This window comes from Lolium rigidum, chromosome 7 (genome assembly GCF_022539505.1).
Source record: "Lolium rigidum isolate FL_2022 chromosome 7, APGP_CSIRO_Lrig_0.1, whole genome shotgun sequence".
Taxonomy (NCBI): Eukaryota; Viridiplantae; Streptophyta; class Magnoliopsida; order Poales; family Poaceae; genus Lolium; species Lolium rigidum.
Window position 1 is genome coordinate 189,212,001 of NC_061514.1, and position 24,915 is coordinate 189,236,915.

General features: G+C 46.0%; 3 protein-coding genes and 1 long non-coding RNA gene across 4 annotated transcripts; 2 read left to right on the forward strand and 2 right to left on the reverse strand.

Annotated features, from left to right (window-relative positions):
• Nucleotides 1-4,545: 4,545 nt before the first annotated feature.
• Nucleotides 4,546-8,113, reverse strand: LOC124672393 (WAS/WASL-interacting protein family member 3-like). Its single transcript, XM_047208630.1, has 3 exons — nt 7,926-8,113; nt 5,704-5,845; nt 4,546-5,136 (listed from the first exon to the last, which is right to left on the reverse strand). The coding sequence occupies exons 1-3, from the start codon at nt 8,111-8,113 to the stop codon at nt 4,546-4,548; spliced, it is 921 nt and encodes a 306-aa protein (XP_047064586.1).
• A 4,494-nt stretch (nt 8,114-12,607) lies between these two features.
• On the forward strand, nt 12,608-17,149 carry LOC124674675 (U4/U6 small nuclear ribonucleoprotein Prp31 homolog). The gene is made up of 9 exons (XM_047210721.1): nt 12,608-12,798; nt 13,310-13,365; nt 13,475-13,537; nt 13,627-13,764; nt 14,279-15,171; nt 15,310-15,380; nt 15,469-15,571; nt 16,189-16,264; nt 16,952-17,149. Exons 2-9 carry the CDS (start codon nt 13,363-13,365, stop codon nt 17,057-17,059), a joined length of 1,455 nt encoding a protein of 484 aa, XP_047066677.1. The 5' UTR covers nt 12,608-12,798; nt 13,310-13,362; the 3' UTR covers nt 17,060-17,149.
• Nucleotides 17,150-18,199: 1,050 nt separating this feature from the next.
• LOC124675012 lies at nt 18,200-19,080 on the reverse strand. Its single transcript, XR_006993146.1, has 2 exons — nt 18,916-19,080; nt 18,200-18,679 (listed from the first exon to the last, which is right to left on the reverse strand). It is a non-coding gene; the product is annotated as an uncharacterized LOC124675012 (long non-coding RNA).
• LOC124675011 (reticulon-like protein B8) lies at nt 18,363-20,309 on the forward strand. Its single transcript, XM_047211073.1, has 6 exons — nt 18,363-18,553; nt 18,936-19,127; nt 19,229-19,409; nt 19,529-19,670; nt 19,757-19,826; nt 19,928-20,309. Exons 2-6 carry the CDS (start codon nt 18,947-18,949, stop codon nt 20,095-20,097), a joined length of 744 nt encoding a protein of 247 aa, XP_047067029.1. The 5' UTR covers nt 18,363-18,553; nt 18,936-18,946; the 3' UTR covers nt 20,098-20,309.
• Nucleotides 20,310-24,915: the final 4,606 nt, after the last annotated feature.

Sequence of the window (24,915 nt, forward strand, 5' to 3'; positions counted from 1 at the left end):
GTCCAGCCTGTGCCTCGCATCCCGGTCTGGCAGGCACCTTTCTCCCAAGCGTTCTCCCAAAGGGTTCCGGTAAGCTCTGATCATTTCCATGCCAGAATCAGCTTCATCGTAACGTTCCGGTACCGCGGCTCTTTCCTGCCGGAACCTTGGTGGAGGCATTTCCTCTTCAACATAAGCTGCTCTTGCTGCATGATAATTTTGCCCGGTTTCACCTTTACCGGCATAATCATTTCCGGTGTAGCCATTTCCGGCATAGCCACGAACTGCCCCTTGGCTTTTTCTTCCGGCATCGTGTCTCCCGGCTTGTTGTTTTCCGGCAAGAACCGGATCATACACAGTCATTTGCTGCGCATTCACCTCTTTTTCTCTTCTTCTGTCCGGATGGGGGGACGATGCCTGCCCATCCGACTTGCTTCCGGCATTCTTTGCCGAACGCACTGATTTTGACGCTGCTGCTACTTTGTTTACCTTAGCAAGCTGCTCAACGTTTTGTTCCTGTATCATATCGAGCAACTCCCTAAGTCGATCTTGTTGCTTTGCTAATGCATCTCCAGTAAGCGAGTCACACAGCTGTACTGCAGCCCTAGCAGCTTTTATTGTTTTATCCGGGCTACTGTACTTAGGTTTTTCCACGATGCTCAAGGATGCAGATGTACTTTTTCTAGCAAGAACTTCCCGGCGCAGATCCTGATCTAGGTTGCGAGCTCTAAGCCGGTTTTCCGGTACTCTAGCAGGCTGAGCGCTAACAGAAGCAAAGCCATGGGCAGCGTTGTACTCACGTAAGGTTAGGTTCAGCTCGCGCTGCGCCCTAATGGTGTCCGCACCTCCGGAGAGCAGCTTCTGCCGCTGCGCCTCCAGCTCCGCTTGAGCCGCTGCCGGGTCGATATTCTGCGCGATGGGCGTCGCCAGCACGCTCATGGCCGCTTGGAGAGGAGTCTCCGGTGGTGCTGCAGATGCACTCGCAACCACCTGGTCACGCTCGGTCGGCGGCTTGCCCGTGCGCGCGGACTTCGCCTGTCCAGTGCCTTCCGCCTCCGCTTCCTTGCCGGCATCAGCGGTGCCAACCACCAGCACCTCCACGCTGTCGGCGGCGCAGCCGTTGCGCAGCCCACGTGCAGCAGATCTTGGCGGGTCCGGCGCTACCAGCACCGGCGAGAGGTACTGGCGCTCCGGGACGGTGCCGTAGTAGACGCGGTGGCTGCCGAACTCGATGACGCGACCGTTCTTGGGGAACTTACCGCCGTTGGAGAAGCAGCCAACATTGTCGTTGATGAAGTCCAGCGAGTCGAGACCGTAGACGAGGCCACTGACCACGCGCTCGCCGGAGATGGTGAGGAGGCCCGCCCGAATGTGAACTCCAGCAAGCGCAGCTGCTGGCCCCACGGTGGGCGCCAACTGTCGTCGTGGTGAACAGACAGATGCCATGGGATGGCTTGAGTTGGGGCCGAATGTGCGCTAGAGGATTCGGGGGAGGGTTTTGGTAACACAAGGGTGGATTTTGGGTGGAATACCGGTATCTTATTGATGAACTTGGCCTTGGCCAGAGGTTGAAGAAGCACAGTACAAGCTTCTACTTCTAACTTAGAATCTGTCAATTGCATACTCAGGTACCCCGCGCAAGGGTGTGCCCCCTTTCATTATATAGGGGAGAGGGTGGCTTACAGGGGAAGAAACCCTAATGACATCTTTGACTAGACAAACTACTTTACAAAGCCTCTTTGGCAGCAGGTGACGCCGATATGTCTTTAATCAGGAATGGTGACATCCTCCGGTAGCTTTTACGTCATCTTCTGCTTTGGCCTCAGAGCTTCGATTAAAGCCGATGTGCTTCGCTCATCCTTGTCATGTAGTCCTTGAGGGAATGTTTGACCCGACTACCGACGTGCTACAGTGTAGCCTGTGCCGGTACTCCGGTACCTTCTTAGCGTATTCCGGTATACCCCTTCTGTGATACCGGCATAGTTTCACTTGAGCACAAACTTAACTTCATTATCCGGAATAACCTTTAAACCGGTACCTCAACAGCCTAAGCAAGGCTAGTTTGGCATGCCTTTGGCATACCGGGGGTCATCCCCCCAACATGGATACAACATGGAGCTAGATGTGAATCGTCGAGTGGTTGCAACACAAAGCTAATGGAGGGTGTGCATGGGGTCAACCTTATGAAAAAAGTTCACCATACACTAACAAAATTGCCACGCCGATGTTTCCTTAATAGTCATGGTTGCTTCATTGGAGCACAACCTAAATTATACATGCATATTAGGAAGGAGTCCGGGGATATTTGGTTGAATGCTCAAGTTGTATGCAACTCCTCAAGGAGGACTCAAATTGCCCATCCTCGACATTGATCCTAGTCATAAGAAACTCCCCATACTCAATCCTAACGTCCCTTGATTTTATTCAAGTGAGAGTAAATTAAATATTCTCATGTGAGACTACTGATATACTAGGGGTCATTAATAAATGACCAAAGCTATCCTTATAGTGATAGGTAGGAAGGGAAGTTGAGGTAATGTTAATTGTCCACCAGTTCATGGTTCAAGATAGACTTGTCTACATATAACCATTCCACTTGCCAAATGTTCTTTTTCATCTTGACTCTTGAGCCTTCTTTCTTTGATCTTTTCTCTTAACTCTTGTTTGTACTTCTACTTGCTGGCCATGACTAGTTTCTTGATATTGTCAATTTAGCACCTAAATGCTATGTAGGACTATACGATATCCATGTAAGATTAGTTATTCCACAACACACATGATTACTGATTCTTCCTAGTTAAGAACTTCATTTTTGTTACGCGAGTTTGGAAATATATGGAAACAAAAAGGATTGAGGTGCGACGTACTATGAATTCCCATATGATTGTAAACACATGAATTTTCTAAGATCTTTGTTTGGATGGTGCATACAAAATAAAAACAATTTAGAGCATTGAGGAAGGAGAGTAGAGAGAGATAGAGTTCATGCCCATTTGATTTCTCAAAGAAAATATTATACAAGGTTCAGACTCATGTTGAGGTGTCTATGAAATATTGGTCAAAAGATGGATTTCAGAGGAATTTGGTGACCCAAGCTTTAACTTTTTTTAAGGTGTGACTAGTTCTTATAGTCAGCTGAGAACTAACTTAGTTGTCAGTTAGATGATATCATCAAATCTTAGTTGAAACCCATGATTAGCATGAATCACAAAACAAACCGTTCAAATTATTTTTCTTAATTGGATCTCCATTTGCAACTGGAAAAAAACTCAGTTTGCAATCCAATGTGTAACTCATATGTGCACGAATCGCGATGTAATGGGATGAAGGATGATAGACTTGACTGAGAACTAACTCATCTATTTGTGTGAACATCACCTTTGTTTGTCCATTAATATGGACAAAAGGGTCCAGCTTCACAAACAATATACTATGGGAAACAAGGCAAACTCAACAGCTTAATTAGCGAAAAAGGCCTTCTTTAGAATATCGAGATCATCTCTGATTAGTTGCGCCATCTCCAAAGCGGAATTGCTTCGCCTTAAAATAAGCCGCTCCTGCCGAATGTTCCATGCAACATAAAATGCCATGGAATGCTAATATGAAACTTAGTCAAATATCAAAATCTACGTACTGCATAGAAGTCCTAAACCTAGTGCAAAGTATCTTACTAACTAGCAAACGAGCCTTATGAAAAGGCCATGACATGCGAAAATGCATCCGTGAAGCTGATATGGGTCAGAGTTGACATAGAGATGTCCATTCCTGGGTCCCATATATTTGACTACTCACTTTAGAAGTTTTCCTTCTTCAAATGCACTATTAAATAAAAAACTAGCACAACTTTCACGTAACAAATGCAAATGAGTTTTTTGCTTTCATATTTGACTTCCTCGCAACGAGCTCTTAAAAATGAGTCTAATATTCAATATTTTAAAAATTATTTCGTAAACTGTATCTATAGAGTTCTCTATTATTTGGGTATCTAGTCCGGACACTATGTCCATGTAGTCCTGCGATATGTCGTACTGATTTCATAAAATCCTTCCAAGTTTATTTGAATAGTACATGCAATACTGTCAAGAGTACTTTTGTTTTTGCACACATGGCAATTGTAGATTTCTTTTTCACATAGGAACCATTGACTCGAATCTCGAGGAAACCTGAATAGAAAGAGTGGTTGTGATATCACCTCCGCCCCGATCAGCCGCACCATGTGCGTGTTCCTAATGACATGATCATGCTTGCAGCCTTACATGAATGAATCCACTTACATGGATCCACACCTGTTCATAATACTGTGAAGTAGCAGGTGGTTCTTAACAAATGAGCTAGTATGATGTATATACAACACGGAATTCCTACACATGCACAAAGTGCAGCCCCATCCATGATCTAATTTTTGTCATAACCTTGCTCCCGAGTAGCAAGATCGGCGAGTTTACCAAACAACTTTTGGATCACAGCATATACAAGTACATCGGCGGCAACATTGAGAACCCAACCTTGGATCAACAGTCTGTCGTGCTCGCGCATGTGCCACCCGGATAAGAAGCTGCCTTTCATTCAGGATTCGGTGTGCTCGTTGACCATCTTGTTGATGAACTTAGGGATCTTCACGTCGAACCCGAAAAGCGTGACGTTTTCCGGCATCTGCGGTAGGGACGCCGAAGGCATCGGTGGAAATGAGATGTTGGCCAGCCCCGCGAAGTCCGGCATCTTGGGGATGGGCAACCCCGCTGCGCCGGCCGCCGCCGCGTTGTTCTGGGCGGCGCCAGCAGCAGGTTGCCCTTGCTGCTGCTGCTGCTGCTGCTTCATCGAGGCGAGCGTTGCAATCATCTCTGGCGTCACGTCCGGCGGCAGCTGGCCCGGCGGGATCTTGGCCAGAACGTCCGGCGGGATCTTGGACAACATCTCCGGCGTAACATTGCCAGAGAGCTTGGCTAGCATCTCTGGTGGCACAGTGGCTAGCATCGCAGGTGGCACGTTTGCAAGCATCCCTGGTGGAACATTAGCAGGGAGGTTCGCCGGCAGGTTCCCCGGCAGGTTAGCAGGGAGGTTCCCGGGAAGGTTGTCCACAGGGAGGTTGGCCGGAGTGTTTCCTGGCAGAACGGGAGGAGGAAGCGGGGCTGGCGCACCTGGCTGGATATTCGGAATCTTCACGGGAAGATTGGCTTGGATGTCCACCGGGAGGTTGGCCGGAGTGTTTCCTGGCAGTCCTGGGGGAGGAAGCGGCGCCGGTGCACCTGGCTGGATATTCGGGATGTTCACGTGAAGGTTGGCTTGGATGTCCACTGGGAGGTTGGCCGGAGCGTTTCCTGGCAGTCCGGGGGGCGGAAGCGGCGCCGGTGCTCCTGGCTGGACATTCGGGGGAAGGTTGGCTTGGATGTCCACTGGGAGGTTGGCCGGAGCGTTTCCCGGCAGTCCGGGTGGAGGATGCAGCGCCGGTGCACGTAGCTGACCATTCGGGATGTTGACTGGAAGGTTGGCCGGGATGTCCACCGGGAGCTTGGCCGGAATGTTTGCTGGCAGGCCGGCAGGAGGAAGCGGCGCTGGTAGACCTGGCTGGGCCTTTGGGATGTTCACCGGATGGTTGGCCGGGACGTTTTTCGGCTGGCCGGCGGGAATAATGGGCGCCGGTGTAGCTGGCTCGCCATTCGGAATAATGTTGACGGGAAGGTTCACCGGGATGTTCCGCGGCTGGCCGGCGGGAGGAACCGGCACCGGCTGAGCACCATTCGGAATTTCAGCCAGGAGGCGCGCGGTCACACCAAGTCGCACGTTGCTGATGAACAATATGGCTAGGGAAGTCACGAAGCATAGATATCTCATGGTGTCTCCCCCCTTGGAATTGAGGATCCCAGACCTGGCAAAATTTAGAGAAAAATTTGCAAGAACTAGGCGATGACCTGTTGCAGCTATATATACGACAAGGATCTGACTAAGCAAGATACTAAATTTAGTGAGATGGAGAGCCTAAATGTAGCAAAAAACACATGGTTAACTAGCACTCAAGCTAAATGTAGGTGTCCCAGTTTGTTATGAATCCCAGTGTACTTACCAGCCAGCTGATTCCATGCCAAACATAGATGTAGCAATGTCTTGAAAACGTAGGCCACGGTTTAAAAAAGGGGGTCCATGCTATTTGTATGCTCTAGCACTTTCATATGTGCAATTTCTGAGGTTCAAAACAAAACTAACAATGGAAATGCATGTCATTATTCTCATTTTTTCCAGAGCTATAATACTGCACTCCTGATCAACTGGAATTACTGACGACTAGCGGGTAATATATCCCATGTATCTCCCTTCTTTTTACAAAGAAAATGTATGCCCATTAATTCCACATGGTATTGGGCAGAATAAGACATGTCTTGATGCTACCGTGTGCTTGTTTGACAATTGCGAGAGTGATACACGGTCTTTGTTGTGCACTTGTGCTTATGGGATTTTGTAGAGCAGCAGTTAGCTAGCTATATGCAGAGACAACACAGACAGGGTTGTATTTGTACATGGAAGACAAATAAGTTAGAGAAAGCACATGAATGTATCATGAAGTTATGTCTACTAGCAACGCACGAGAGAATCAGATGACAAGGATACGCTGGACAACGTAGAGTCCAGGACACAAAAACAATCTGTATGTCTTGCCATCCATGTTTGGTGATCAGAACAGGTGGTACTAACTAAACTGAACTGTATAACAACGGATATTCACTTCAGGTCATAGGTGTTGATGCACCCATTGCATAAAAATCATGCTTCAAAATGTTCAAAAATTTCGGAAATAATATCTGGGGGTACATCTAGACGTTATATGTTCGCACACAAAATTTCGTGAAAAAATAACATTTTTTGTGCTACAAAATAGATTTTCATGAAACTTTTTTTTTTGTCTTTTTATGTAGAACACACAAAATGTCTTTTCTCCGCCAAATTCTGTGAGCAAACATAGAATGTCCAAATGTAAACCCACAAATTTTGTCGGTATTTTTCAACATTTTAAGTTGATTTAAAATATTTTTTCTAGTAGGTTCGTCTAGACCTATGAGCTAAAACACGATGCCCACATAACAGGTGTTTACCCAGCATGTATCTTGACCGATGCTTTTGGTCAGCAGTGATATTAAAGCCTAGATATTGGCTCACAACATTTTATGATGCAGTAAGAGTTGTTGGGAGAAAGAATCAATGTTTAGTAGTAGGCCCGATTAACTAGGTCTGTTTTCTTTTCAAACTAAAATACAAATGTTTTTTTTGCAAACTAAAAGCATATGTCCAACATGTGGACATATGCTTTTGGTGGCAGGTGGCATTAGAACTTGTGAGTTGCATTTATTCTCATTCTAGTGGCATAGCTTAATTTTTTAAAGAGTTAAATACAACACTAGTCTCAGTATTTGTCCTCTTTGTGCAATTTAGTCCAAATAGTTGCAAAATGGTATGGAGTAGTTTCAGTTAGTCCCAAAGATCCTGGTGTGGACATGCGGCAGAGGTTTTTTTTGCGGAAACACCCCTATCAGTAAGGGCATCTCCAGCAGAGTGACCCAAACCAGCGACCCATTCGGTCCGATTCCATCTGATTGGGCTGGCCCGCATACATAATTTGGGTCATGGTCTGGCCTCAGGCCAGGTGCTTCCAACGGTTCGACCCATTCGGTCAGTGCTGGCTATTTTAGCTAGACCTAGCTAGTTTGTTAATTCTTTTCGCATTTACAACATAAATATGTAAATTGGAAACTAAATAAAGTTGCAAACATGCGCCATTGCCCTACAGGCATCGCCAACAAAATGGTAAGTTCCTTCCAAATGTGTAAAATGAGACAGCATCATAAATATGTCCAAAAGGTGGCTACTTTTCCCTAAAAAGTGGCAAGTTTCTCCCAAATGTCAATATCATCTATGCTATTGCCCTTCAAACATCGCGAGCTCGGATTATATTTTACTTCTTCTCGATCCAAGCCCTTTGTTCAGCGTCGGAGATGGTGTCCAAGTCGATGAGCATGATCCGGTTCTCCTCGGCCATGACCTTGGCTTCAGCCTCCAAGAGCCTATACTTAACATCATCGTCCATGAGCCTAGCCTTGGCTTTGGCCTCGAGGAGCCGAGACTTGGCATTGGCGATGGGATCCATCGCTTCCGCTTCCTTTCCCGCCGGTCAAATTTTGGTAAAGTTTTTTTTGGAGGAAATGGAGTGATTTGTGTGGCACTGGCGGGAGGGACCGAGGTGGTCTAGGGAAGGGTGCGGGAGGACGTGTGCGCTGTCCGTCACGACGCATCCGTGATCCAAATTTGGTGGACTGATGGGTCGGCCCGCGCAAGTCGATCTGTTTGGGTCGGCCCGCTGAAGCTTGCATGGCTTGTCCACCAGTCCGCGCAAACCGTTTCGGACGGCCATGACCGAATGGGTCACGCGGGAGATGCCCTAACAGGCTAATACATCAAGAATGTTAGATATGCTTTTGGCAACAAAAAAAAAAATCACGTGCGACATGTCCACACCATGATCATTAGGACTAATCTTGCATGTAGTGGACAACTCTTGGGACTACTCTATCCCATTTCACAACTATTAGGACTAAACTACAACTGGATGACAACTATCGAGACTAGTGGTATAATAGTGTATTAATCTCTTTTCAAAATATTTAGTACAATTGTTGAGAGAAAAAGATTTTCCGAATTAATGTCTATTCATTGGAAGTCTCTACTATTAAGAGCAAACTGGTGAATGCCTGGTGTCACATTTTCAGGATAGACAATAATACCCCCACGTCTACTATCCAAGATGATTTATCTCAACGCAACAAACAACTCCACATCATTAGGCGTAGCTTTTCAAAACTTCAAATAGCACAACAAACACCTACTATTTCTCAACTAACACATCTTTATCCTACCAAGATGATTTATCTCAACGCAATCTTGAAAAAAAAACCTGCACGCGAAACAAAGAAAACGCAACTAACAAAACAACTCCAGCCTGTGTCACGTTACACACCTCCGTCGCACACGAAATATGTCAAAGGTATCAAAATCTTTACTATTAAATTCGGATCGGTTCGTACGTCGTACGTCGCTCCCGATCGATTTTTTCGCCGCTCGCTTCTTCCCTGTACCGCGCAGGTGGGCCAACTAGCAAAGGCCCAACAAGGAACGTAATATAAAACGCGGCGCTCGAGCGGGGCACACGGCCGTGGCGGCCGTAGACGCCGTCGAGGAGCAGCCGGCAGAGGCGGCCGGGAGGAAAACGCAGGTCCCGGCCAGGGTTCCCGCGGGGAGGCTCAAAGCAGCGTCGTTGACGGGCCTCTTCGCTGAGATGCAACGCGAGGTTGTGGATGATTCAGATGGGGACGACGCGGAGATGGGTCAATTTTTTTTCGTTGGGCTGGTGTTCTCCTCGCCTGGGTCGAGCGCGATCGTCTCGCTCTCGCGTGCGTTTGCAGCACTGTGGTTGTTTCCCTACGGTACCAGCTGGCTCAAGTGGATCTGAGCGATAACAAGCTATGTCTGCCACCGCATGTGTGTGTGTGGATGGATCTGATTGATAGCATGTGTGTTCATCTGATGTGCTACTCCATGACACCATACACTGATGGACAAAAACCATGTACATCTTTACTATTAAAGTGAAACCTGCGTATGCCTGATGTCACACTTGTAACTAACTATCGCGTAACTTTGGCTCTCTCTGAGAAAAAAATCGGCGCCTACCCATGGTCCACCCTACTGCATCTAACGCGTTAGCTCTCTTGTGTGGGAGAAAAATCGGGGATGACCGTTGGCTCTGAATTTCTGCGTTAGCACATTCGTGAAACTGCCCCCGATTTTCCTGCGACGCTCTCCCTTTTCCTAATTCAATCTAAGTTCCTTCTTTCCCGTTCCTTAGACACAGCGAAGCACATATCCACGACCCAGCGAGGCAGGCAGGCTACTGAGCGAGAATGGAATCTGGGGTTCAGGATGGCGACCGCGCGGTTTGGGCAAGAACCTTTCTGGCGGAGCGCAGCGACGGGCAGCCAAATCAGAAGCAGCGGCAGCACGTGGCGCCGGCAACAAGGGCGGGTGGGAACAGCTCTTGTCCACGGCTTGGCTGGGTATCTCAAGCAGGCCAAGTTTTCCACTACTGTACATGAGTCGCATGTGTTGTGTTTTGTGGAATTAATTCTCTTCTTGCTGAACTTAGGGATCTTCAGCGGGGCGACGCAAATAGACTCTGAGGGACCGTTTACGTCCACGCGGACCAAAAATGCGTTAGGAATCAGCTCCGGCGAGACGACGCATACTGACCGGCCATCCGCAGCGACGCAAACACGCACATATTTGCGCCTAGGATGGGTCGCGGCGGACGCTGCGAAGTGACCGCTCACTTTTCCACCGAGCCCGCCTGCAGCGATCCATAGGGCTGTATCGAGGACATCGCTTCCGTCTCTGCGCCGCAGCCTTCGCAATCAATGTCGCGATGCCTCTTCTGCACACGCACTGGCGGGCGGTGGCTGGGCTTCTACGCCGCCATCAATGGCATCGTGTCCCGCGCGCGCCCGACCTTAAAAGTCGACCGGCATCGTCCCTGGCATCGCCCACACCAAGGACACCTCCACTTCCACCCCTCAACGCCGCGCGCCACCGCATCACCATGGGGGAAGAAGTAGAACGACTTCAAGGCGTTCGGTAGCGGCACCAAGAAGGCGGAGCAGACGCACAGGGTGCCGCTGCTCGTCAACGTGGCGCGGCTCATGTGCGAGCAAGCGGACGCCGTGTGCGGGCTGGCGGGACGTGCACCCGCACGGCGGCGGCTAGCGGCTCAGCTACCTCCGGGTGCCTGTCCCGCCCGTGCCTCCGCGCGAGCCAGAGAGGAGCGCCGAGATCCGGCGCAGGCGGCGGTACCTGCCGCCGGACCTCCGCGCCGATCCCGCCTACGCCATCGACTCCAACACCTGGCGCACCTGGCGCAAGACCGAGAAGGATCCGAGCAGGATGGCGGGCTTCCTCGGCGACAGGGACTTCCCTTCTGACCATCCACCGCCGCCTCGTCATCAAACACGGGAGCCGTCGGCGCCTCCACAGGACGACAATGAGGACGACGACTACATTGACGCGCTGGCCTACCACAACGAGGAGGCCAAAGACGACAGCGAAGACTACGTCGCCTGCATTTTCCAGGAATGGTAGTTGGCCATGGCGGAGGGCCGGAGAGTTCGAGTACCCGATGATGAAGACAGACGACGAGATCGCGAGGCTCGGCGTCCTCGTCTCGGAGGTGGAACAACCGGTGCAGCCGCCGCTGCCCTGGTACGCCACCGGCACCATGCTGCCGGGCCTCACGGAGGAAGAGGCCCTACGATGGGCGCTCGAGGACTCGGCCCCGCAACCGGTGGAACCGCCGCCTCCACCTCCGCCGCACAACCCGTGGGCTGTTCCACCTCCACCACCGGCGTGGGATGCTCCACCTCCACCACCGGACTGGGCTGCTCAACCTCCACCACCGGCGTGGGCTGCTCAACTGCCACCACCGCCGGCGGCACCGGCGTATGTTCCGCCGCTTGCCAACTGGCTGTGGCCGGTACCGGAGCTCGTCGTGATCGACAGCGATGACGATGACGAGTAGGCGCATGCGTTCTTAGGCAATTGTTATGCCTTGCGTCCTTCGCTCTCGATAATTTGTCTCGGTCACATCCACTTACTATCTCAAAAAAATTCCTCCGTGTAAATCGGCCACAATTAAAAAATCTTTACTATTAAGGTGAAACTTGTGAATGCATGGTGTCACATATCTAGAAATTACAAACCAAATACCACCCATAACTGATAGTCCTTATCCCTCTCGTCCTTCGCTTCCGATACTTTTGCCTCGGTCACATCTACTTACTATCTCAACAAGTTTTCTGTTGATCCATGGTATATGTTCATGCTCTCGTTTTTTTCAGGAGTTATAGAAAGGTTTTGTACCCAATTTAAATACGATTACAATTTTCTCATTATTAAATAAATCCACAGAACATTTGGGGATCATAAATTATAGACTCACATTTTTATCTGTTCAAAATGATAAGATTAAACTGAGCTTATTTTCCTCAATGTTAGAACATTATGTTGAATTTTGTATTGTTGACACTCATATATATTAACATCAAACTTCATTACGAAATTGATGGTTTGAAAAATCTAATTAACCGCAAGTTCGTTATGATTTTTAGGGGAAGCCTGGCACCCATTATACATCGGCATCACCACAAAAAATTTGGAGGGCTTCCAAATTTGAAAAATGAAACACTTTTCACCCTTAGATACATCTAAAAGATAGCCGTTTACTCCGTAGCGAAGCACGGGCATTCTACTAGTAGCACATAGTTTCCTACCCCTTCCGATATCATGAGCAATCGTTGCTGGAGAGCACTAAAAAAATCTCGTAAAATAAAAAAAAGAACACTAATTTTTTTAGTTTTTCTTAGGGAACTCAAAAAAATTTACTAAGAAAAAAAAAAGTACCGCGGTATAACAGTGGGTCGGCCCGTTGAGAGAGGGGTCCGGCCCGTTGGCGAGTTATTCTTCCCCTCCACCGTCTTTTCTTTCTTTTCCCCTTGTTTTTTTCTTTTGAGAAATCTCTTTCCCCTTCCTCTCCTAATGCGGTTCTCGACCGCAGCTTTGCCCTAGAGCTGCCGCCGTGCCGTAGCTTGGTCTCACCGCCGACGCCTAACCCCCAGCTCCTCCGCCCCTCACGCGAGGCGCGTCACCTCCAACTCCTCCGCTTCTCACGCGCGGGGCCGCGTCCCTGCAGTCGCCACTCCGTCTGCAACCTCGGCGCCATTGGTTTCTGAGGTATGATGCTTTTATCATCTACTAGTTGATTACTTAAATCCCGCTAGTATCCACAAATTTTTGGTTCGTGCACATCATCTAGATCCGCCCCCTGGCTATGAGCAGTCTAATCCGGACGTTTTCTGTCCTGGAAAGTGGATACTCGGATCCATCCACTTAGTTTTACCGAAATCGTTCGTTCGCATTTTTTTTACCGAAATTGTTGCTGCGTGATGAACTACTAATGGGAGAATTTCTCAAAACAAAGCATGCACTGGTATAGAGTTATTGCACTGGTATAGACATATGTGCTGCTAGGCTGCAGTCCAGACAAAGTAAACCGAAGTGTACAAATTAAACTGTGTCAACAGTTTTTCTGTTTGTGCTAATGTCCATAATGAGCCATCCTTGTTCTAGATTAGTATTTTACTAGCAGTATCACACTATGCTTGCACTTTATTGCGCTGCCCATTGGGCTACTACATATTCGATGTAAGTGCAAGCCTGATCATCCTCTTCATTCACTTACTAGGTCTAGCCTGGAGCGGAGCTCTTGCTGTTTCCGGGGAAGCTTGGGCTGAAATCATGGTTAGTTTCTTTCAGCTCCTATTAAACAGTTACTCAGTTTTAAATTGCAATTTTTATCCGGGTGTGGCCAAGTTGTCTCATGTTTCTGAATGGTCTTGTACCGTTGCAGGCAAACCTTGCTGATTCTTTCTTGGCCGATCTTGACGATCTGTCAGACAATGAAGCCTATCCTGTGAGTTGATTGCTGTGTCTGCTGTGTTGCAATATTTAAGAATATATATATTTGCCGGGAATTTCTTAATCTGTCGCAAAACTTTTCAGGAAGAAGACAATGCCGAGGCAGCGGGTGTGGATGAGGATGGTGATGATGACATGCTTGACCTTGACGCCCTAAACTATGATGATCTAGACAGCGTCTCAAAGCTGCAGAAGACTCAACGTTATATTGACATAATACAAGTATGTTATCAAACTCGTAAATATCCATTAACATTAAAATACCTCCCTATTGCGTAGATCTATGTTTATCTGGCAAAAGTGCAGCCTTCCTAGTTTATGAAGAGATCTTCATGACATACGTAGTATTTATTTTGGAGACACTCGCAGTTAATTGCTATTTTCATATCTGATTCACGAATGTTGTTTTAGATGTAGTTAGGGTGCAAATGAAAATCTTATAGTGTGCTCAATGTTACAATTATGAAAATGAATAAACCAATTAGGGACTAGACCCTGGCACCTTTTTTTTATAGCCAGAGTCATGTGCAGGCAGCTTGTGTGCTCGCGTTGCTAGACAACTGAAAAACTCTCGGTTTGCGCTCAATGTTGCAGTGGAATAATGTTTCCATTGAATTTATCCTGTAGGGCATGCAGCTCTTCATTCGCAATTTAGCCTTAGGCTGCATTGCTGCAAAAATCTTCCACTCACCCCATCCATGACAATATATTAGTAATAAACAGTTCTTTTTTGCAGAAAGTCGAAGGAGCACTTGAGAAAAACATAGACTTATCTAATCAAGGATTCATTCTAGAGGAGGATCCAGAGTACCAGCTTATTGTTGACTGCAATGCTTTATCAGTAGATATTGAGAATGAGCTCATTATAATCCACAATTTCATACGTGACAAGTATAGGCTCAAGTTTCCTGAGCTGGAATCCCTTGTTCATCATCCGATTGATTATGCCCGTGTTGTTAAGAAGATTGGAAATGAGATGGATTTAACCCTGGTAGATCTGGAAGGGCTTTTACCTTCTGCGGTTATAATGGTTGTCTCCGTTACAGCATCAACAACTAGTGGGAAACCTCTTTCTGAGGAGAATTTGGTGAAAACAGTTGAAGCATGTGACAGAGCCCTAAATCTTGATGCCGCAAAGAAGAAGGTGCTTGATTTTGTAGAGGGCAGAATGGGTTACATTGCACCAAACCTCTCTGCCATTGCTGGCAGTGCTGTTGCTGCAAAACTGATGGGAATTGCTGGTGGTTTGGGGGCACTTGCAAAAATGCCTGCTTGCAACGTTCAGTTACTTGGAGCAAAAAAGAAAAATCTTGCTGGGTTTTCTAGTGCCACATCTCAGTTTCGTGTTGGCTATCTTGAACATACAGAAGTATTTCAGAGCACCCCTCCAGCCCTGAGGACACGTGCTTGCAGACTTATAGCTGCAAAGTCAACTCTAGCAGCAAGGATTGATTCAATTAGAGGTGATCCAACTGGAAAAGCTGGTCGGAACTTGTTAGAAGAAATCCGTAAGAAGATTGAGAAGTGGCAAGAACCACCTCCTGCAAAGCTTCCAAAACCACTACCTGTTCCAGACTCTGAGCCTAAAAAGAAGAGAGGCGGTCGCCGCCTTCGAAAAATGAAAGAAAGGTAATTGTTCTCAGATATACATATTGAGCAGCCTCATACTATTGTCTTAAACTACTTACTTGTCTTGTTTGATGAAAATTTATTAACTGCATAGACAGTATTGTTTCTTGCCTTAATTTTGGGAACTTCATTCTGCAGATATGCGGTGACTGATATGATGAAGCTTGCAAACCGGATGCAGTTTGGTATCCCGGAAGAGAGCTCATTAGGTCAGTTGGTATTGACAGGACGGCAACATTTTGTTAATTAGTTGCGCTATGAATTAATATTGACTTGAGCACATCTTGTTATCACCAGGTGATGGCTTGGGAGAAGGTTATGGCATGCTCGGGCAGGCTGGAAGTGGGAGACTACGTGTCTCAGCTGCACAAAACAAACTTGCTGCTAAAGTGGCCAAAAAGTATGTTTTATTTTGTTTTCCCACAGTATCTTGTTTTGCTCTTTTTTGTTCTTTGTCATTAGATGTTAAAGCATTAATCACACGCTAGTTACATAGTTCTGCAATGCAGGTCTTCTGACCTTTGCTCCCCAAAACATAGTATACGATGTAGTGGAATACTGGAATTTGTTCTTTCCAACTCTTTTAAGTTCAACACTACCTGGTTCAAAGTACTAGAAGAAAATGTCCAAAATAGTGGAACTTAGGTGATCCTCAATTTTAAGATATAAATACAACTATACAGAAGTTACAACGGTTTCGCATAGCTCTGTATTCAGTTATTCATATATTATCCCTAATTCCCATAGCTTGATATTTTCAACGTAGTGCTTTATGCTTTATATACCATCATTATGTATATTTTCCCTGACTGTTAGGTTGTTTTGCTTGCACGGATTTTTATTGTTAAGGATAATTTGCACCATGTACCGGTTCCAGTAGCCAAGTAGCTAGTGTTGTAAGAGTTCATTTGTAACTCTCTTTATCTTCACATCCCTCTTTATATTTTATTCCTGGCATTTTTCATGGTATCAAGCACTGCAACCTCTCTTTGATTCCATATTGCTTTCCAATATCAGATTCAAGGAGAAGAGCTATGGTAGCAGTGGCGCGACATCTGGATTGACATCTAGTTTGGCCTTTACACCAGTTCAGGTGAGCTTTTTTTTTTCTTTGGTTCACTTCAAGGTGCTACCAACTCTACCTAGCTATGGAACTTTTATGTTGCATTTGCTTGGTTGTTTAATTTCTCATGTTTGAGGGATCAGAAAAGGTAGTGCAACCATATTGTTTTTTTACTACAAGTTCGTAGAGTTTGCTTCCTCGAATTCATCATGAACATTTTGCTATGTTAACATGTTAGTTCTACCTCATGCTGCCGCATAGCATTGCATGTTATCTTTCTTTCTTGTAAATCGGGCACTGTATGGGTTGCTATAGTGTGTAAATCAGTACTCCCTCTGTCCGCAAATAAGTGTACATCTAGGTTTTGTGTTTAGTCAAACTCTTTAAACTTTGACCAATTATATAGGGAAAAGTAGTAGCATTTATGACACTAATTTAGTATCCCGAGATTCGTTTTGAAATGTAGTTTCAAATTATACCAAAATCTCATTATATATGTTGCTACTTTTTTTCTCCACGGTCAAAACTTAAAATGTTTGACTTAGTACAAAAGCTAGAAGTACACTTATTTGTGGATGGAGGGAGTAGGTACTTATGCATCTCGACACGTTTATACTTCTCCAGTCCTACCTATGTTTATTTTTTGGTAGATTAACCACATAGAGTCCCTGTTATTGTTCCATCTTTTGTAATATGCAGTTGGTTACGCTTATACAGGGAATAGAGCTGTCGAACCCACAGGCCCATGGAAACCACCTTGGAAGTGGAACCCAGAGCACCTATTTCTCTGAGACCGGCACATTCTCGAAGATCAGTAGGCCCTGAGGTTACAAGTCAAAATCAGAAGGACCCGAGCTTAGAAGAGAGTATAGTAGGCCCCTGGTTTCAACAGTAATGCAAGTGGTGATGGCAGCACATGTGAAGTTTTGAGTCCTAATTTTTAGGTTGAAAATCCAAGGTCTGGTTTTAACTGGTTGTGCCTCGCAATAATCTTGTTGAAGGCATTGCTTTGAGAGCGAGGACTATCTTTAGGGTGATCGGGCGACGAAGGCGCTTGTGCACTATGTCGATTTTGGAGAGCCTGGAGTTCAGATGTTGTCTTGGTGGTGAAAGTATTATTGCTGCTAGGGCTGGAATACCGTAGTTGACAGCTCTTGGAATGCACCAGCACAAAACAAGTTTGTAATATTATGAGTTTATTTCTGGGTCTATGCACAAATTTCAGGAAATATCGCGTGGTTACAGTTAGTGCCTTACAACATCACAATGTCTAATGTCAGGCACAACAGAACATTACCTATGTTTCGAACCTGTATAATCTTTCTAGTTATACTGGAAATTGAGCTGTTGAGCTGTCTTGTATGCAACTCATGCGTTCGGAGCATGCAGTTAAGTTGAGCTCAACATAAATAGTTGTCCTTTTCTTGTTTGAAGAGTATGATTCGGAAATAGACTTTTGATCCCAGGTGTATATGATCCTGCCACTCAATTTTTTTTAAAACAATTCAAAAATCGAACATAAATTTTGCTCATAAATGTTGGCATTTTATATGTGCATGCCCAATTTTTGTGAAAATCCAACATTTTGTCTCCTCTGTAAAATAGATAAAGAAATAAAATAATATCTCATTAAGAGCTACTCTCCGCAATCCTTTTTGATTGACTTGAATTTGGTATCAATTTAAAGGGATCGAAAGAAGTATTTTTTAGTACCAAATTTTATCATTTTACACACGACATAAATAATATTAATTTTTTTGTAAAACGACTTTGCAAGCACACGTTAAGATGTATGCGCGATATTTTTTTATCAGAATTTCTTAACTATTAGAAAACACGAGCATCTACTCTGGGTGAAAAACGCTTTGTCCGTGTCTGGGAGAAAACACGAGAACACTCGTTTGGATGGTGCTGATACTACGTGTCGCGGTGTTCGGGAGCCACAGCTCCAAGTAGAAATTCAAAACCAAATAAAAACTGTGAGCATGAAGCAGGCAAAGAGTATTTCAAGTTCTTTTAGTTCAGGGAATTTCCAAGCTAATGTGGACAAACAAAATGGATCACACTTATTGCTCCAATAAGGCAGTGGGTCACAGCCCAATTACGAGCAAGACTACTGGCCCACCTATCCCTTTCATTCAACAATATACTAATTGCTCTTCTTCCTCCACCAAAAGTGAAATGAGAAGAAATTGCACTTTTCCTCCCAACTTTCCCCAGCTTTCCCGTCTTCTCTAATCGACTACCACGCCAATTCCTGCCTCTTGGGTTCATCGTCAGGAGATCAGCAACTTTAATTAATCTACTGATTTTTGCTCGGTGAGTTCATCTTTCTTTGTAGCTTGTATCTTTTCCCCTCTTCTTCTTGGTTGCTGCCTGTAAATTATCGGGATATGCAGCACCTTGCTTTACCTTTTCCATGCTTAAAGAACAGGATTTGCTCGTCTGCTTAGACAAAAGAGGAGCTTGTCTAGTTAGCGATCTTAGAATATTTTTTTATGTACAAATAAAAATCATATCCGAAGATTCTTCATCAAGATTCTTTTCCGTAATTAGCAAAGTGTCTTGAGCAATCTGATTCGCTTCCAACAGTTTTGTGGAAGACACTGAAAAGCTACATATTCTTGCTCAAAAAATTAATGAAGCATCAGCTGCTTTCATGTCAGATGGAGAGGTGTTACCTAACAACTGTATTCTTCAGGGCGGGGGACGATGCCGGAGCACTCAGAGAACGCGGCGGAGAACATGGTAAGCGGCATCATGGACGCCATCGCCGACAAGCTCCCCAAGCAGAAGTCGGTGAGGTTCAGTGAAGAGGGCTCCATCTCCAGCCAGGCCAAGAAGCTGTTCGGGGGCGAGAAGTCCGTCCACCACATCCTCGGTGGCGGAAAATGTCTGAACCATACACTCGGCCTTTATATTTATATTCCATTATTTTGGTATGCAGTTGCTGCTGGATTATTGCCTAATTTCTTGTGACGATGATGATGGCAGCCGCCGACGTGTTGCTGTGGAGAAACAAGAAGATATCTTCAAGTGTTCTTGGTGGCGCAACAGCTGCCTGGGTGTTCTTCGAGTGGCTTGACTACCATTTCCTGACGATTATATCGTTTGTGCTTGTTCTTGGCATGGCTATTCAGTTTGGTTGGTCCAGCTTCGCAGGCATGCTCAATGGGTAAATAAGCAAAAACTCCAACAAAATTCTGCATTTTTTGTGTGTTCGCGGTCGATACCTGAACTTTGGTCGGCAGGTTAAACATTAGCAAGATTTCTGTATGGTGTCTGAATTTTCAGGTCTCCTTCCAACGTGCCACGAGTGGAGTTACCGGAGGAGGTGTTTGCGAACATCGGTGCCGCCGTTGGCGCCCAGGTGAACAAGTTCTTGGGAAGCCTTCAGGATATATCCTGCGGAAGAGACCTGAAGCAGTTCCTCATGGTATGTTGTTATGCATTTGGTTTATGAGGTGGAGTCTGTTCGATCAGTTTGTCCCGTCAAGTGAGCACTAGGGATACTTCTTTCAGGTGATTGCCGGGTTCGTCGTTGCCTCTTTCATCGGGAGCTGGTTCAATCTCATAAGTGTCATCTACATCGGTAACAACAGTGATCTCACTCGATATTGCTGGGGGATTGACATCAGGACAATCTCTCTGTTTTTCTTTCTAACTACCATTTACATTGGTGCTCTGGTTCAGGTTTTGTGAGTGCACACACTCTACCGGTGATCTACGAGAAGTACCATGATCAAATCGACGAGATGCTTTACAACATGCTTGGCCTGCTTGGGAGTCAGTACCAGAAGCTTGACAAGGGCGTCCTGAGCAAGATACCTAAAGGGAGCCTCAAGTTCAAGAAGAGCCAGTAGCTTTGATTCCAAGCTTTGTAGTTGGCATGAACAAAGATGATGTCGATACTAAGATTGTGTACAGCGGAGATTACCTTTTAATTTCCCCTACAAAGGAGAGGAGGAACGCCTGTTGATTTATTTTTAGATCCATGGTACCGAAGAACATAGTTTGTGCTGTCTTTTATCTACACGATGGAATGAAAAGGGTGGATGGTATGGTAGAGCTCGTAGCAGTGTATTTATTTTCCCCTTGTGCAGTGTACAATCTGTCATGTTACTCAAAATGAACTATCGACTTTTGACTTGTCTAAAAAAACAGAAAACTGTCGGTTGCGACGAGAAAAACAAATATCAATAAGATGGGCTTCCACTCATCTGTCATACGGCCCGTGGTCCAGGTAACATATGAGACCCATGACTAGCTTACGATCCTGCAGACACGGGCCGATTAGGCAATGAACCCTAGCAGCCTCCTCCTTCCTCGCGCGGACTCAGATTCCACCCGCCATGGCGCGTCGACACGAGAGCAGGGGAGGCAGGCACGAGCCTGGCCGGGTGTCTCCACGAGGTGGCTGTAGCCGGCCATGAGCATCGCGTCGGCCCCGGCCGCCACGTCGGACGCCGGTGGCCACCGGTTCCGGGCGTCCGGATCTCCTGCTCCTTCGACCGCATGTGGCACACTTCTTTGTATGGTGATAATAACTGTATTTTTCACTTCTTTCTCTTACTTCATATATGACGAGTGTACTCAGATGGAACACTCCAGCTAGTAAGGTTATGTTTAGTGGACTCACCCAAACAAATCAAAACTATCCATTTTAGTTCACTCAGGCAAAGGGCATGAAAAAAATGTCCTAGCGGCGCGATTCAAATAGACCGTCACATGCAAATCGACCACTTCTGGCACAATTTTAGGCAGAAAATATGGCACAGTGGACCACCCCGGTCCACAAGAGGGCCCTTAAACCAAACTTAATCAAATAAAATTTCCACTCCACTATATAAAATATATGTCTCATTACATGGAGTTAACCAAAACTACGTATCAACTCTTCGTGTTACGTCCAACGCGGCCGCGTCTACTCACCGTCGTTCTCCACCCTAGCGTGGCTGGGCGCGCCGCTGCCAAGGTGCCACGGTGATGCTGAATCCTAAGCATCTCGTGAGTTTTATCACTCGCCTCCTCTTCCTTCCGGCACTGCCTCGCCGCCGCCATTTTATCATCCCAACATGCTCTATCCCTCGCTACCGCCTCCATGTTGGTGTCAGAGCGGGCTCTATCCCTCGCTAGTTGCCACTGCCTCGAACATAACGCCTTCGCCTACGCTCCCGCCTCCTCCTCCATCTCCCGATTCTCCATGTCCACCTCCTCCTCGCCTCCTCCACCGCCTTGTGCGCCTGGTGGTGCACTGCTGCCATGGAACCACGCGACGTGTTGCGTCTGGCCGCCCTCATGTCCACCAGGGCAGTCGCTCAGCAGCCATGAGCTGGCGGGCATACATGTTCTGGCGGGTGGTCTCGAACCATGCGAGGAGAGCCCACTACTTGTTGCTCGTCACCGGCACGTTGACCTCGTCGTCAAAGTCCTCGAGGCCGTTGAAGCCGTCCTCATCTAGGCCCGCGTTGACCCGTTGGGTTTGCGCGCCGCCCCAAACAGACTAGAGTAGGACAAGGCACCATTTCCTATCTACAAACCGATCCAAACAGCTTCGAAAATACACATTCGTTGTTCGAAATGGATCGACCCGCTTAAGATGACCTTACCGATAGACAAACTAGAATTGCATGCACACGTGCATAAGTTGTACGTACTCGAACGCGCGCGATTGTGCAAATGCGAAGTGCACTTGTTATGAAGAAAACTCCTTAAGGCCTAAAATCGAGTGTGTGTGCAACTCCTAATTTTCACTTCAAGCACGTACACTGAACAACTATACAGTTTTACAAATGCACAGATGATCCAACACCGTGTAGCCACGTCCGGTTATCGTGTGAGCCCACATGCATTTCTTCCTAGGTGCAGAGCTGGCCGGGCAGGGCATCTGTGCTTTAGCCAGTTTTAAGGTAAACCATCGCGTCTTCCATCCTCAAACCTGATGCATACAGTACGTAGGTAGCTATGATCTTTTTCAGGCCGGAGACTAATCAAGCAGCCAATTGCCTAGATTAGTAGTACAGTAGTACTGTACTAGTAAGTACTAACTCCGTGGATTGTGCTTGAGTGACTTTGCCAGCCCACAAAGTCAGTGACTTTGTGTCACTTACAAGTGGGGCAATGTGGGGCACATATAATGAAGGGTTCCACCTGACCCCACTTGTAAGTGACACAAAGTCAGTGACTTTGTGGGCTGACAAAGTCACTGAAGCTCAATCCTAACTCCGTGCGTACTATAGCTAGATATCGCATGGTTGTTTATTTTCTACGACGTGGCATGCACAAACGCCGAGCAGCTACATACTATCTGAAAACTAGCTATGACAGCTATAAATATAGCGCTTTGCCTTCTCCCAAACCCTTCATCAACCCTCGATCTATATATCTACTAGCTTCATACGACTTATTTAGTTAGCCAGCGGAGGTGACTGTCAATTACTCACTACCAGGCGACATGGCCGGTGTGCGTATGTACTTCCGGCGATTCATGGCTGTGGCCAAGTGCGAGAGTGATCGCCTTGAAGGGGGCGCCTTGCTCTTTCTCCCGGAGAACAGCCTGGGGGGCGGCCGTGGCGCTGGTGTTGACGGCGACGACGACGATGACGACCCCGATGTGGCTCCAGCAGCGTAAAACATCGAGAACTTGGGTATGTGGCCGGTCATCTCTGCGCCTGCATGTAATATACCGCGAGTGACGAGTGCATGAACTATATACGGAGTACCGTAGATGGTTTCTCTGTATGAAGGGAGACGCTCATGCTGTCATGCATGCCAGTTATACTATCATCTACTGAATATATTTTTTTTCGATAAAGTACTGAATATATATGTCTCATGTAATAGATACCAATAAAGGGATTTTCATCGCTCTATTGAGATCAGGTAACAAAGCTTTTCTCGATAAAAAAGGAGTTTTTATTGATTATTATATCGCCAAATGAAGATGACACCACCACAACGGGTTAACCAAAGAGTGCTCGTAAATAGTAAGCACTAACATTATCTCCAAAACCAAAGAGTGCTGGTCTACGAATCTCGATTGTGTCACGGTGTCTATCTATACCTGAACTCCCTGCCTGAGTTATGCAGATAATGTTAGAAACTATAAAAAACAAAAGCCTTTTTCAAGGGTTCCGTAGAACTGATCATGCATGCTACTTTTGGAGGTTTCCAGCTAAGTCTCCTTTGATTCTAAGGAATTGTGTAGGCTTTGGATGCATAGGACTTTTCAGGTTGTTTCATTTATAGCATTGCAATTCTTTGGAATTTCTACAAAGGATTTATTTGCACTATATTTTGGAGGAAAATTTCCCTTCACTTCAACCTTTTTTTATATAATTTCATTGGTTTTCAAGTGTAATTAAATGCTCATGGGTCCAAAATTCCGTAGTTTCCTAATCTTATAGGAAACTACAGAAGACATGCCATTCCAATCATGTGTTTTTCCTATTCCCGTGTTATGAAAATCATACTAATGAATTGAGCCATAAGTTCTCTCTTCGGAAGTTTAATTGTTGCTAGTTTTCAGCGCAAGGATTTAGGTCATCCTGCATGATCTGCACAAGTTAGTAACGACTCCCGACATTTAATTTGTTAGACATGTATGTATTCAGAAATTCTAACAGATGAAGTAAGTTGAACTACTAAGTTAGCTTGTTCACTGGCCTATCGAAGGGCAGTGTTACTCAATCTGGTCGGCGCACGCAATTGTAGTAAACTAGATACGGATAGAACTACCGGAGACTCACTTTGGTTGAATGGAAAATTATTGAAGAAAGACTTCAAAAACGTCTTACTAGTTGGAAAGAAAATTACTATCCCTTGGTGGAAGATTAGTTCTCATTAATTCGGTACTCACAAATATGGTGCTGTATATGATTTCTTTCTTCCAGTTACCAAAAGGAGTCTTGCATAGATTGTATTATTTCCGATCAAGATTCTTTTGGCAAGTGGATAGTGAGAAGAAAAAATACCGGTTAACTAAATGGAGTGTTGTATGCCGTCCAAAAGATCAAGGTAGACTTGGTGTTCATGATCATGAAGTTAAGAACAAGGCTTTGCTCGGTAAATGGCTAGCCAGGTTGTTAACGGAGGATGGGGTATGGCAACAACTTTTGCGGAAAAAATATGTTGGCTCAAAGGCGATATCTCAGGTCCTATGAAAACCAGGAGATTCACATTTTTGGGCTGGCATCATGGCAACTAAGAAGTACTTTTTCCCATTTGGTTCTTTCTCCATTAAGAAAATGGGGCGGAGATATAGTTCTGGGAGGATCGCTGGTTGGGAACAACCACTCTTCGTGAACAGTATTCAGCCTTGTACAGTATTGTTCGTCACAAAGGGGATACTTTGCAAAAGGTGATGAAATCTTCTCCTCCCTCTATGACGTTCAGGCGTGATCTTGTCGGTCCTCGACTAGCTTCCTGGAATGAACTGCTTCAGCGGTTATGTTATATCCAGCTGGTTCAGGGGACGGATGAATTCCGTTGGAGTCTCACCAAAAATGGCATATTTTCGGTGAGCTCCATGTACAAAGCATTATGCTTTTCTGCACAACCGATTTTAAATAATAAATCCATCTGGAAGATGAAGATACCTCTCAAAACAAAGGTATTTGCATGGTATCTTCGTCGAGGTGTGATTCTTACTAAAGATAACCTTGTAAAGCGCAACTGGCAAG

Bases quoted from the DNA above. Each gene is read 5' to 3' on its own strand.
- LOC124672393 (XM_047208630.1), bottom strand. From the start codon at position 8,113: ATGGATCCCATCGCCAATGCCAAGTCTCGGCTCCTCGAGGCCAAAGCC. The intron at 5,846-7,925 runs GTAAAATATAAT...AAATTTTGCCAG, and splicing joins AGGGCTTGGATCGAGAAGAA to GTCTGGGATCCTCAATTCCA. The intron at 5,137-5,703 runs GTGCCGGTTCCT...CTTCCCGTGAAG, and splicing joins TTCCGAATGGTGCTCAGCCG to ATTCCGAATATCCAGCCAGG.
- LOC124674675 (XM_047210721.1), top strand. The intron at 13,765-14,278 runs GTATGTTATCAA...TCTTTTTTGCAG, and splicing joins GTTATATTGACATAATACAA to AAAGTCGAAGGAGCACTTGA. The intron at 15,381-15,468 runs GTCAGTTGGTAT...TGTTATCACCAG, and splicing joins CCCGGAAGAGAGCTCATTAG to GTGATGGCTTGGGAGAAGGT.
- LOC124675011 (XM_047211073.1), top strand. From the start codon at position 18,947: ATGCCGGAGCACTCAGAGAACGCGGCGGAGAACATGGTAAGCGGCATC. The intron at 19,128-19,228 runs GTCTGAACCATA...TGATGATGGCAG, and splicing joins CATCCTCGGTGGCGGAAAAT to CCGCCGACGTGTTGCTGTGG. The intron at 19,671-19,756 runs GTATGTTGTTAT...TACTTCTTTCAG, and splicing joins ACCTGAAGCAGTTCCTCATG to GTGATTGCCGGGTTCGTCGT.